This window comes from Carcharhinus amblyrhynchos, chromosome 21 (genome assembly GCF_965287045.1).
Source record: "Carcharhinus amblyrhynchos chromosome 21, sCarAmb.v2.hapA, whole genome shotgun sequence".
Classification (NCBI taxonomy): Eukaryota; Metazoa; Chordata; class Chondrichthyes; order Carcharhiniformes; family Carcharhinidae; genus Carcharhinus; species Carcharhinus amblyrhynchos.
The window spans coordinates 24096258-24110710 of record NC_137344.1 but is presented as its reverse complement, the minus strand read 5'-3'; the positions used below and the strand labels follow the sequence as shown (position 1 = coordinate 24110710).

The following is a 14453-nucleotide window of genomic DNA, read 5'->3' as shown; positions in this document are numbered from 1 at the left end:
CCAGCAGTTGAATAAACTGCCATTTGCAGTAATGTTTACTTGGGTGAGGTTCAGTACCAGTGCAGTTCTACTCCAGTAGAAGTCCAGAAGGATGTAAGGTGCAAGGAAAAAAGATGCTTAAAAATTTTGCCAGGAAACACAGGCAAAAATGTTTCCTAATCGAAGAGGGAGAAAGTGCTTTCTTTAAATCTGCTTTTTGTATTATCATAACCTGTCAATAGACCATCTACAGAGAAGTGACAGATCAGATATAATGCTTCACCAGAACCTGAACAATTATCCCGTACAAACTTTAACTTAAGGGATTCAATTTCAAAAACACTGATTCATACGTGGGAGCTGGGTGTCTTTTTGTTAACAGAATTTAATGATGTTCAAAATATTTCACACGTATTGGACCAGATTTGTTTCCACCTTAAATTAGAAGCGTTTTTATTTAATTTAAATATGAGAAAATAGTCACTAGCTATAGTGGTAGAGTTGTGGAGAGTGGAATAGTAACCTGATTTATTCTACAACAAATGTCAGACAGGGTAAATGGATGGCTTGTCAATAAATCAGACATTAAAAAAAAAGCAAACTATTTGTTGTATACTGCATTAAGGTGAACATATGCTCTGCTCCTGACAGCAATTATTGACCTGTATTCACACCTTCTCCACAGGAAGGGCAGCAGAGAGGGCAATATTACAAAATGCACACATCTTGCAATATTCCACACTCCGTCCCCACTTAAAAAAAAGCAAAAATGGTATATGTGCTTAATTTCTAGATATAATAGGATTAAACTAACATAAACATTCCATGAAATTTAACCCATTTGAGTGCTTGTTTCGATCATCACAACCAAAACACGTGACCAAAATTACTGGAGTAATTTACATGTAAATAAAAATGTTTTTCCTTAACATCGGTACATGTTCTTTTTTAAATATTTTTGTTAAACATTTCTTCATCCTTTCAATTCACTTATCTGGATTCTCTCTGGCTGGACTCTTTTTCCATTAGCTTGACCACGCTCTCTAAACAACTTGCCGTATCAAATTTGAACTTTGAATATCAACTCCATTTAATGGTTGAAGCTGTGACATTAATTTGTCTCAATCAAATACCTGACTCACTTTCCTGTGCAATACCAGCTAACTTCCAGTTTCTTTTTGGCTTTCAATTTCTTTCTGACTTTCTCTTTGGGCTGTAAAAGAAATTTCAATTTAGAAGGGTTCCTCTGCTCCTCCCCTCCTCATACTTTCTCTTTCAAGCAAATGATCTACGTGACGCTCCGAGTCACTCTCCAATCTTCACGAGATGTAAAAGCACCTAGTCTATAAAACAACTCCAATCACATACTTCTCATCACTTCAGTTAACAGCATCACAATCTTCTGACCAGCATTCAACTCTCTAGTTTCATGCCTGGTTTTATCTTTTTCTCTTATTTTGCCATTGACCTCAGGATTAAGCAAACTAAACCTCATCTTAGGAGCCTGTTTAAACACCAACTCGTAAGATGAGAAACCTGTTGTAAATTGTCAGGTTATTCTGTCACAAAAATTTGTCTAGACAATGAAAGAGAAACTTGGAAATTAATGCCTAGCTTTAGAGCTAGTAAATATTTCTGCAAAGACCTCAATTTCATGCACTTATTTCTGCAGTACTATTTGATGCTGACTGACACATGATATTAATGTGTTTGACTCCATTCTAACATCAATATTTCTCTTTTGATGTAAACTGTAGACAATTACCTGACATCAACACCTCTGAGCAATCCATAAATAGCAAGCCAACCTCTTAAAACCTTAAGTCACGGTATTAGGTATGGACTCAGTTATCCACTTGCTATAGCTATAGATCAAAACATGATATGCTTTCCCTTAAGAAAGCAACTGCTCATTCCCACATTTTCCTTGTGTTTGACATGGAATGAAAAGAACCTTGGTTGGATCATTTCTCATCAAGACAACGTCACAACTTTTCACTAACTCTTCAATATCTCAGTCTCTCTTTGGACACCAAAAGCAGCTCTTGATACTGCTTTCACATGGACTAGAAGAGAATCTTGGTTGGACTATTTCTCATCAAGGCACACAAAGGCAGCTCTAGCTACTGCTTTTGCATGGACGTTGGTGTGCTTTTCATGGAAGTTCTTCTAGCAAACTCTCTTTAAATCTTGGCAGAATAATAGCTCAAACCCCACAGCAAATACAATTGACCTACATTCACAAGTGAAATATTCCTGAAATTTCTTTTTCAGCAACCCACTCGATGGCATAATCAAGCATCATATTCTTGAGTTTTGTCACTAATTTCTCTGTTAGACATTGGAATAACATTTGTGTTACGTAAAGCAAATTAGATAACTCAGTGGCTAAAAGTGAATCAGGTTTCACAGGAAATCTTGCAAGAATGTCCACATTTACACAATCTGACTTATAATATTTAATATCTTAATTGATTGCTAATTTTATCATTTGGTTCTCCTTGCTCTCAAAGACCATTTCTTTTGACATTTTCTCAATGTCAGACATATTCTTCTTGAATTCCACTATAAAGTAACTTGGTCCACTTTATTCATATTGTCTTCAGCCAGTTCCTTCCCAACACAGAGGCTTTGTTTTCTTCTACCACAACCAATGGCAAGTAACGCTGTAACATCATATTCCACTCCCAACATTAACCATACCTAACTGGAATAACTGGTCCATTTCATACCAGTTTTGCAAAAGATAGTGTTATTTAGGGACTTCTGGTATTTTCCTTGAGGTATCAGACACTGTTGCAGCTATATCAATGATAAAAGCAAGTTCTGAACGTCTGACTTCCATTTTTACTGTGGATGTTGGAATTATACCTTCAGCCTGATTGCTCTCAACTTCCATGTATTGTGTTTTTCATGTTCTCTGAATATGACTGCTCAATAACACCAACTTACATTTCCATATCAATGCACAATGAGGACTTCCAGGTTTAAATTTATCACATTGACTTGGTGCATGGCTGCTTCCTCCACTCCTGCTAATAATAATTGACTGACTTTCCCACAGGCATAGCATTTTGGTCTGGAAATGGGGAGCATTTAAATGGTCGATGGCAGTAGTAGCATCAAAATCTCTTCTGGACCATGAACTCGGTTCTTGTGACCTTGACCTTGCTGAAATCTGGTGGACCTTCCCTGCCAACTCAGGGAAAGAGCTCCCTTGCAATTATCTCTTTTTGCCATTTCTATGGCTCTGATCTCATTGATGGCCTCCTCTCACATCAGCTTATTGCCTTTGCTCAAAAGCTTTGCCTGGATTTAACTAGCCTCCTACATGTCTCTTAGGTTGATTTCTAAGTCTACATCACCATATCCAGTGACGTGAAAGTTTCTTGAATCCAAGAATTTAATCTGCAATAGTCTCACTTGGAAACTGCTTCCTTTCTTGGGATTGCAACTTCGTGCAAATCTCATTCGTAGTCATGCCACATTGAGTCCAGAATCTCTTATTCTGATCTCACAGGTTACACCACCTCAAAAGCATCTGGTCCCATCATGCTGGGGAACACTTTTACTTCATTCTGTTATTTTATTTGCTTTCAGACTAAATGTTCACAATTACACCAGTCCTCTTTGTTAGGGGTGAAACTTTACCAAACATGTCTTCAGCGTCATTTTTTCCCCCCCAGTTACAGATGCTGATGTATTGTGTACCTGAACACAATGTGTCCACAAAATCTTTAAAATTGCTCAGTCTTCCTCAGAATCAAGTTTAGGAGTTCTAGAAGCGTATTACAATGTTCAATCCTTAATTTCTCAAATAGAATGCAAAAGAAAATTTCATCTCAGCCCTGTCACCATGTTCCTGCATGTTCAACTGAAGACAGTCATTATTGAACTAACGTACAATTGCCAGATAGAGCAGCAGAAAGGGCAATATAATAAAATGTTCAAATCTTGCATTACACGACTTATCTTATATCTGCAAGTGCCTTTCTGTTGGTCAGTGCATTCATAAAGGCCACAGGCGGTATCAACAAGGGACAATACTCAAACATGTTAAGCCCTTTGCATTCAGCAATTGCACAGAATAAATGCAACCGTTCTTCTACAGTTTTCTGATGCACTCTTAATTGATTCAACCTTCCTCTCCCCCCAGCCCCCATCGTATTGCTGGTTCCCACACTCCCCATCCTTAAGGCTCAAAGTGAGACTGTCAAATTAAAAGCAATTAGTGCGCATTTTTGAACAGTACTGATTCTGTAAAATGACAACCACCTGATTCCAGATAGCACTGGCGACAACAAAATAACGTATGCATATGATAATACACCACAGACAGTCACTATGCACCATGACAGCCTGCTTGTGACTGATCATTCTGGCAATGTTATTTCCAGAATAAAATGGTGGTCCAAATGGCAAACAGTGCTGGTCATAATCACTTAATTCTGTCATCTGGCTGTTGCCTCATCTCCTAAGGCAGGGTACATAACAGCACAAGAAATAGAAGCTGGAGTAGCCACTAGGCCCTTCAAGGCTACCCCAATCTATGCCAGCCTCAGCTCCTTTCCTGTGCCATTTCGCCATAGCCCTCTATTCCTCGATCTATCCACCTCCAACATCCTTTGGGGCAGAGAATTCCAGAGAGTTACCACCCTCTGCAAAAAGAAATTTCTACACACCTTAAATGATCAGCCTTTTACTTGTAGCTATGTTCCCCTGTTCAAGGCTCTCCCACCAGTGAAAACATTTCACCATCCACCCTGTCAAGTCCCCCCCTTACTTTTTTTTTGGTAAGGGGACCAAAACTGTACACAATTTTCCAGTTGAGGCCTTACCTGCAACCTGTACAATTGTAAAACCTCCCTATTTTTCAACTCCAATCTCTTTGCAATAAAGGCCAAAATGACATTTGCCTTCTAAACTAATTGTTAGACCTCCTTGCTAGCTTTTTATGATTCATGCATTAGAACACTTAGATTCCTCAGTATTTCACTTACTTCTCTTTCCATTCAGATAATAATCTGACGTGATTCTTCCCAAAGTGCCTGACCTTTCAGATCCCCAGATTAAAAAACTCCATTTGCCAGGTTTTTACCCAGTCACTCAATCTATATCACAATATTTGCATCACAACACCTCATGCTTCATCCAGGTCCAAGAATTGATGAAAGAGTCGAGTTCTAAACACAAATCTCAAACAAGCTGATAGTGGACTGTGTCGTAAAGCAGAAATTCCTCACAACCAAGGCCTACTATTTGTGACTTCGCAGGAAAAAGAGGACAAATCTCAAATACACCTTTCCAAGTCCAATGAAAATAATCTAGAACAATTAAATTGTTTTATAGTGACTGAATAAATGCAATTACCGTAAGTGCATCCACAAAACACTAGAATTTTAAAAAATACACGTTACTAGCTAAATATAAGATGTGCCCATCAAACTAGATGTGCTTATAATGTTTGAAACAAAGCAAACTAGCAGCTATTTCTATACACAATTCTATAGAAAAAGTAGTTCCTGGGAATTTAATCAGAATATGATAGCATTTTGAAGCTATTACAACAATACAGCTGCCTTCATGAAATACAAATGCAAACAGAGCTCAAAATGGAACAATCTTAAAAAAAAAGCCAGGGAGTGGCACTTATAATACTCCAATGTTTTATATAAAAAAATGTAATTACTGATATCACATCCCTATTCCATTTTTTTTAACCACAAAATTGGTAGATAGGGAGGAGGAGGCAGAGATTACAGAATTGTTGTTGAAAGTAGACTTCAAAGAAATACTTGGTAAACCTTGTTTGTCAAATACTTGGCACAAAACAATGTAATTCACATCAAATACCTATCACATCACTGACCAAAATGATCCTGTTTGCAAGACAATGCTTCTTTTGTCAAATACAATTAATTCTGCAGTGCTACACTATATATATTTAACATCGAAACATTTTACAAAGAACGGCGATGCAGCATTTTAAATAACCTGCCCATCACAGAATTAAACCCCCACATTCTGAAGGTGCAAACCATCAAACAATTAATGTTGCTAAGTAACCAAAAGCCCCAATTCTTTGTCAGAAAGCTACATCATCTGTAAGTTGAGATAGCACATTCCAAGCAGAGCTCACCACCTTATATTTCTCAAGACACTCCTCATTGGTTAGTGATGATGTAATGATTAACGGGGAGGAAACATACGCACACACAGGAATCCAAAATGTAATTCACCAGCAAAAAGAGAGCTCAGCTGAATGCAGCAGTTGATAACAAAGCTTTTCTCGGATACCCAATTTGTCATCTTGGTAGCTCACATACCATGACACCACATACATCCCCTTCATCAGCACTTAGAGGTTCCATAAAATAGATGAGAAGGCACACTGAATAGTCCCCTCCCAACAAAGCAATTTTAAATAATGCAGGTTAACATCTAGACATAAAATCAATTAAAATTTTAAGATTTTATTGTAAGATTTTTCCCCTTTTGTCTTCTGAAGGCACAAACTGTGGAAAAATGGTTTCATGGGTATTGGCAACCCAGTGCTTTACCCAAGTGACCATTCTTTGTACACAAGTCTACACATGCAGGGTTGGCACAGCAGTCAATGAGGTTGAATATCAATTTGGAGTACAATCTTTTCTCACCTGCCACCAAGGTCATTGGCAAGTGGCAAGAAGTGCAAATCCCAATTGTTTTTCCTTTCTAACTGGGAATACTGAAAACCGTATTGGAACCCTTACAGGTAACCCACCAAAAGCAACAACTATTTTGTCTATTTTCTTCAAATTCAAAGTAAACCGCAATACATACATTAATACATATTGTGCACCCAATTTAAATTTTTTTTTAAAACCCCGTTACAAAGATCACAAAAAGAAACTGCTATGGTATGCCTTCCAATAAACTTCCTCCTCATTTTTATAAAACAGCACCTCCTCCAATTCAACAGCCAACCCTACAGAGCTCCCTCATAAATAAACAAACCATGCCAATGTAGTTCAAATGGACAGTCACTGGCACTACTGAAAGAGCAGGGAGTTTCCTCTGGCTTCCAGCCAACATCTTCTTTTAACCAACCCAAATTGAACACTTGATCTGTTAAAACTTGGATACAGAAATGCTGCAACATTTAACAAACAATAGTCACAGCATTTTGAAAGGTAATCAGTCATTCTCCAAACCATGTTCAGCCATTGACATGATAAAACTTGGATCCATGCACCATCTTATGGTAAAATGATGGAACACTGGTGCCACAATGGCGTACAGAAAAATGTAACAAACCACATATAGAACAGTTTCCCTACTGGCGCGTTGCATGATTAAGTGATCACCAACTTGACAGCACCCATTCTACTCTCTCAGCTGAAGCAGGGAATATGATAAAAGTGCAGCGCTCTTAGACAGATGATTTTGTTAAGAATGAAATAAGGAAGCAATGGTTGGAAGGTGGTAAAAGAAATATGTAGTTTGAGGTTAAGAAGTTATTTGTGAAGAATGCAAAAGATGATTATAAAAGAGCCTAAAAAAGTCTAGAAACTGTACTCCAGTTCAGTTTTTAACATTACTTCACAAACAAAACATGCAAAATGGAAATAAAGTTCAATTTAGCAGATACTACAGCCTCCATTCCAGATCCCAGCAACCACCAGCAAAAGCAAAAGGAAGGAGTAAAACAGCTGTTTTATTTTCTGCAGTTGCAGAGATGAATCTCTGAAGGATCCATTCCAATCCATTAGTTCGAGCCTTGGTATAACAGCACAACTTGGGACAGTTTGGTCAAAGAGTTTTGCTGTCCTTGCTGAAGATACAACAGCATATTTTACAATTCTCTAGCAGCAGCAGGTGAGATACATCTGAAATTTTACAAATATTCCCTTCAATGACTTTAGTAGAATTCATAACTGGGGACAATAGAAGTCCATCAATTATAAAATCATGGCTAAAAGTCTGCCCTCTGCTACCTTTATTCACCTTTTATAACTAGCATCAATCAATAGAGCTCTTGCATGATTCTCACAACCCAGGAACATCTTCATTAACCACTCCAAGATAAATCCAGCTAACGGGAAAACCTAGTAAAAAGCTGGTCTTCCAATTCCCAGATTTAGCAGAACCAGCAGGTGCCCCATTGAAGTTGAACAAGCATCAGCCTTGGGAACCATCTGCAGAGAAACACTATCATAATTATAGATGCTTTACACCAAAATGTACAAAGCAATTCAGATGATGAATTCTACTGAAAGTTCTACACCCAGAACATTACCTTTTTTTGTCTTTTCAAATACTGACAAATCTCCTGTACATATTTTCTGCTTTCATTTCAAAATTCCAGCATTTGTAATTATTCTCTTTAGCTAATTAAAGCTCCAAGTTGATGCTCTGGCGTCATGAGGCTTTTTCCAAATAGCTGTTCACTGCCAGGACAGGGAAGACTTAAGATTTATAAATGTACTGTTTTCACCTTAGCATCTTGTGATCATGCAGAGCTGTTTTTCCCTTCTTGGAATTTAAATTTTAATCACTTTTCAGATAAATGAACACTGCTACTGCAGTCCACTGTAGGAGACATGATCATATCACAGGAATCATTTCCAATTATGCATTCACACTGACCTGAACAAACAGAAAAAAAGTGTGCCAACTCATTATCTCAGCTGAGTGCATGGTATATATGGTATACTTCGTATAGCATGAGCGAATATAGAGAACAATACACTGCTGTATAAATGCATTTTTAAACATTCTTTTTTGTGATTCGAGTATCGCTGGGAAGGCCAGCATTTGTTGTCTGTCCCTAATCATCCTAGAATCAAGCAAATTGCTGTGGGTCTGGAATCACATATAGGTAAGGGTGACGGGTTTCCTTCCCAAAAGGCTTCAGTGAACCAAGTGGGGTCTTATGACAATCAATGATAATTTCATGGTCACTATTACTAACATTAGCTTTTAATTCCAGATTTTTATGGACATGCTGTTTCACACATGCAGCAAGACAAAGATCTGAAATGTACTACGAACTTTAATCATTTTTCCAAGAATGGAAATAAAGCTTCTTGGGTTGCAAATTAATTTTGCAGCATGGTGTCCACAAACAGATTTTTGCATTTAAACATATTTAGATCATGACAGCATGAATGAACTAATGAATGGAAAATACTCCAAGTTAAGGCCCTCGAAAACCACTCACATTTCCAACTTCTAGATAAGTAGTAAGATATCACACCTGTTAGTATTTGTTGTTAACTTCTTTACTACTGTTTGGTCCACACACAATTGCACAAAAATGACCTGTTAGTCCTGCTCCATGGATGTAGTTATGGAACCAGGTGGTAGAATGGTAGGAAGGACTATTACTTACGTGGCGAAAAACTGCAGCAGGCGACGGTGCAGAGGGACCTCGGGGTCCTTGTGCATGAGTCGCAAAAACCCAGCTTGCAGGTGCAGCAGGTGGTCAGGAAGGCGAATGGGATGCTGGCCTTCATAGCGAGGGGGATTGAATATAAAAGTAGGGAGGTCTTGCTGCAGCTGTATAGGGTATTGGTGAGGCCGCAGCTGGAGTACTGTGTGCAGTTTTGGGCGCCGCACCTGCGCAAAGATATTTTGGCCTTGGAGGGAGTGCAGAGGAGGTTTACTCGGCTGATACCGGAGTTCAGGGGGTTGAGCTATGAGGAGAGGCTGAATAAACTGGGCTTGTACTCGTTAGAGTTTAGAAGAATGAGGGGAGATCTCATTGAGACGTATAAGATGATGAATGGGATGGATAGGATAGAGGTGGAAAGACTCTTCCCGCTCAAAAAAGACAGTAGGACTAGGGGGCACAGCCTCAAGATAAAAGGGGGGCGGTTTAGAACGGAGTTGAGGAGGAACTTCTTCACTCAAAGGGTGGTGAATCTCTGGAATTCTCTGCCCGTTGAAGTGGTGGAGGCTGCCTCGCTAAATATATTTAGGATGCGGGTTGATAGGTTTTTGATAAGAGAGGGGATTAAGGGTTATGGGGAGAGGGCGGGAAAGTGGAACTGAGCAGCGACAGATCAGCCATGATCTTATTGAATGGCGGGGCAGGCTCGAAGGGCTAGATGGCCTACTCCTGCTCCTATTTCTTATGTTCTTATGTTCTTATGGTGGCACCTATGCACATGACTGAGTAGCTCACCCATCCAGTCTCCTCTTGGCTGAGATTGGCTAACTTGAATAGAGGTCATGGATAAAATCCTGCCTACACGCCAACATGAGATGACATCTCACTACTAGTGACTTGGCAAACAGTGCTGCTTCTGTAAGCAGCATGGGTTACACAATTTTTGATTTCCAAAATTGCACTGCAGACTGCAGCCAAAGTGGTACAATCTCCTGTAGGACCACTTAGAACAGCAGCTGAAAGCAAAACATGACTGGATGGTGCCAGATATCACTTCACATTTACTTAGACAGGCATGGATCAAATGTTAAACATTTTTTGGAGTCATTAACATATGGACATTTTAACATTTTCAGAACATAAAACAACCACCTCTCCTCCTCACAATAATTGACCTGATTAACGCAATAGACGTGCAACTGCTTAGTTGAGGAAACTAGCACAAACATTATTACAGTCGTGAGCCAGTTGCTCCGATGCAAATCAGTGAAAGTAACCCAAAAACAGTTTTAATATTACTGTTCTTTAGAGCTCGGATATATGACTACTATATATCAGTATTGCAAACTCCAGATAACAAATTATTTGAATTTTAATTCATTATAGGGCTCAAACTAAACAGAGATATGCCCTATCCATCATACTACAAATCTAATATTCTGGATCAACCAAAAGCAATAAACAACTCCCCTTCCCAAACACAGAAAATGACTGCTTTTGTCAGCACAAGACATCACCCACAATTTAGGCATCCTCATTTAAAGCAAAGACTCCAACCCAACACCAGACATTTAAAATTCTAATAGCTTGCGGATTATAAAAAAAGCCTTCACTACAACCCAGACCTCAAGCTGCAAAGGTTCAATGCCTGCAATAACAGAATTTTAGCAATGACAGTGTGTGTGTGAATATCAGTTGGCAAATATATAACTATTAGAGAGAACTGGGTACACAGGAATGAGGGAGACTTGTCGCTCACAATGATAGATTATGTCATTCCCCTCTCTGCCATTAATCTCGCATTCCTTTCGTCATTCCCCCCTCAATTCTTCATGCGAGTTTATACCTCTGCAGCCCAGTTTGGCTGGTTGCACACCATCTTCCTGTCTTGGTGCTTCAGGTGGGTGTAAAGATCCCAAATTGTGTAATGAGTAGTATTCTTTCTTCAACCAATAACCAAAAGTTAACTGGTCATTTTTCCCATTGCTGATTGTAACATGTCATACATTAAGTGACTGCACACTTACCTAAATAACAAAAGGCTGCTTCAGTAAAGTAATTTACTTAATTGCATACTAAGCACTTTGAGATGCGATAAGGCATGGAATAAATTCTTGCTCCCATCTCTACACATGAACTGTTCCACTTGATGGCTTTGTGACTTGACGAGATCAGCATGGCAGTTATCCAACCCATGAAATGAATTAGTTCAAGGGAAAAATAAATGAGATAATAAATCTGTAGATGCACATGCAGAATTTTAAACCTTTGAGCAGTAAAATATTTACAAGGGATGCATTACTTTTGCACATGCGTACTATAAGCTAGAGATTTTCTTCTATAAAAAAATTAATTAAAATGATAATGTTACCTATAGTTTACCATCCCTTCCTGAGCTACTTTTTTTAAAACATCATATTCATGCTGTGCTTAAAAGGACCCATACTACTACAACTGGCATCCAGTGGTATGAGATAGTAGTGTGCATCAAGGTTTTGCATACTGGTACGTATTCACAACAGCCAATTTCTGAGAATGTACAACCCAATTCCGCAGACAGGGCTATAATAACCAAATCAGCCAACGTGAGGAATACCCATCCTCTAAAGCTGTGTTTTTCCCCCAGCAGAGCTCATAAGCAAGAGTTGAGCCAGTGTCCACATCACCAGCCATCTTGCAGCATTACTGAAGCTAATTATTGACTCTGTGGAGGGGTGTGTGTGTGTGAACCATGCCATACATATATAAAAAAAATCAGCAGCTACCAGCCATTGTGCTCCCATTACACCCGAAGTGGTGGCTGACCAGCACACAATTCAGTTGTCGACTGTGTGGGGACCAAAAAGGTGGAATTTGTTCTCTCCCTCCCCAATCAAAAAAAAACTTTGTGCTAATCCCTCTCAACCACTCTCTCCCCTTACAACTCACCCACCTCCTCCCGCCCTTTTTCTAACCCAGCTCTCACAAAATCAGGGGAAGAGGCAAACTCCAAAATAAAAAAAGGTGGGGGGGGGGGGGGCGGAAAAGAAAAGAATTTTTTTTTAAAAAAGCGAGTAAATAAAGAAGAAGAAACGCTGGTGGGCGAGAGAAAGAGTGGGGAGTGGACTAGGGGGGGGAAGGAAAGGCTGGAATAGTGGAAGCAAAGGGAAAAAGCTCCATCCACGCCTGCCCGGGGCTGAGGCAAGTGTCTGATTCACTCGATTGTTCCACAAGCGGGGAGCAATCTCAGAGAAAGTCAACGGGAGGAGGGAGAAAATAAAACCTATTTAAAATGAGAGGAAAAACAAAATCGAAATGGGTGGGGGGGGGGGGGGGGAATGCCCCCCCCCCCCCCCCAAAAATCACAGCATCGTCTATTCAATCTAAAAAAAAACCCCTCAAGGCAACAAAAGGCTTTTTTTTGCTGCAACCTAATTTAAATAACACACACACACAAAAATCAATAATATTTTTCCAGGTATGGTCCAGGGTTTGCAGCTATTTTAATTCCCCCACACCTTTTCTCTCTCTAATTGTTCCCTGGCTCACTCAGATGAACGGACTTACCCGTCCCCAACAACCACACACTTGATGGCCTGCATCGAGCAGATATTCCGGCAAATACCCCTCAGCACCACAACTTTCACTTCTTTAAATCACACCGAAGAGGGGGGGGGGTGTCCAGAGAGAACCGAGAGGGAGAATTAAAAAACCCCGGTTATTTTTTTTTTCCTCTCTTTTCCCCTCCTCCCCTCAGGCTCCGAGGCGGTGATTCTCCGCAAAGAGGAGCCGGTGCGGCAGCGATCGAGCCAGCCAGCCGAGTGCGCTCGGGAATCTCCGCCAGCGGCGGAAAGAGCCGAAGGAGAGGACGGGGAGGGGAGGGGAGAGGACGGGGAGGGGAGGGGCCAGGCTCTTAACCCTCTACATCCCGGATTGCTCCCTCAATACTGGAATGTGGGCAATCCCAGCCCTCCCCACCATCCAACAACATCCACCGTTCACCTCACCATGCAACAACACCCCTACTCACATCCCATCCACCTACACCCCCTCCTCACGCCGTAACCACCCTCACCCTGTTCTCATGCCCCCATCCACCCGCACCCCCTCCTCACGCTCCATCCACCCATCTCCCATCTCACTCACCCACACCTTCCCTTCACCCCACCCAGCAACATCCCAACTCCCATTCACCCCACCCTCCGCACATCCCCACACACTGACATCACACCTTCCATTCAACCCACCCTCCTCACTCACCAACACCCAACTACAGCACATCATTTATTCACCCCATTCTCCTCACTCAAGGACCCACCTGCACCTACCATTCACCCCACCCTCCTCACAACAACACTACCTATACCCCTCACTCACCTTACCCTCCTCACTCACCTACATCCCCAATTCACCTTACCCTCCTCCCTTACCTACACCACATCGTCCATTCACCCCACCCTCTGCACACATCAACTTGCCTATACCCACCACACCTTCCACTCATAGAATCCCTACAATGCACGAGGAAATCAGGTCTGCAGCGACCACAGTTCCACCCAGGCCCTCTCCCGGTAACCTTATGTAATTACCCATACTAATCACCCTGACATTAAGGGCAATTTAACATGGCCAATAAACCTAAGGAAGAAACCGGAGCATCCGGGTCCCTGGAGCTGTGAGGCAACAGTGCTACCCATTGTGCCACTGTGTCAGCTCATCCTCCTCACACTCCACTCATCTACACCTTCCATTCAACCCAACCTTACTTACCAACGCCCACCTACACTCCACTCCCCATTCACTCCACTCTTCTCACACCCTCACTCATCTACACACCTTCCATTCATCCCCCCCACTGACACTACAACTTCCATTCACCCCATCCTTACTCACCAACATCCATCTGCACTTACCATTCACCCCAAGACCTCACACCCTATCCAACTACACCCCACCTACCATTCACCTCACCCTCCCCACTCATCAACACACACCTATGCCACAATTCACCCCACCTACGTATACCGCACCTCCCATTCATCCCACCCATCTCACTCACCAACACCCTTTTTTTTATAGAATCCCTTCAGTGCAGAAGGAGACCATTTGCCCATGAAATCTG

The 14453-nt window shown here is 40.9% G+C and overlaps 1 protein-coding gene across 2 annotated transcripts in view; it reads right to left on the bottom strand.

Moving 5' to 3' along the window:
* LOC145356280 (ras-related C3 botulinum toxin substrate 3) overlaps window positions 1-13142 on the bottom strand; it is a 28533-nt gene extending 15391 nt beyond the window's left edge. For both annotated transcript variants that reach the window (XM_080208838.1, XM_080208837.1), the window contains exon 1: window positions 12899-13142. In XM_080208838.1, coding sequence (XP_080064964.1) covers window positions 12899-12933 — 35 coding nt within the window. In that variant the 5' untranslated portion in view covers window positions 12934-13142. The remainder of the gene's footprint in view (window positions 1-12898) is intronic.
* Window positions 13143-14453: the final 1311 nt, after the last annotated feature.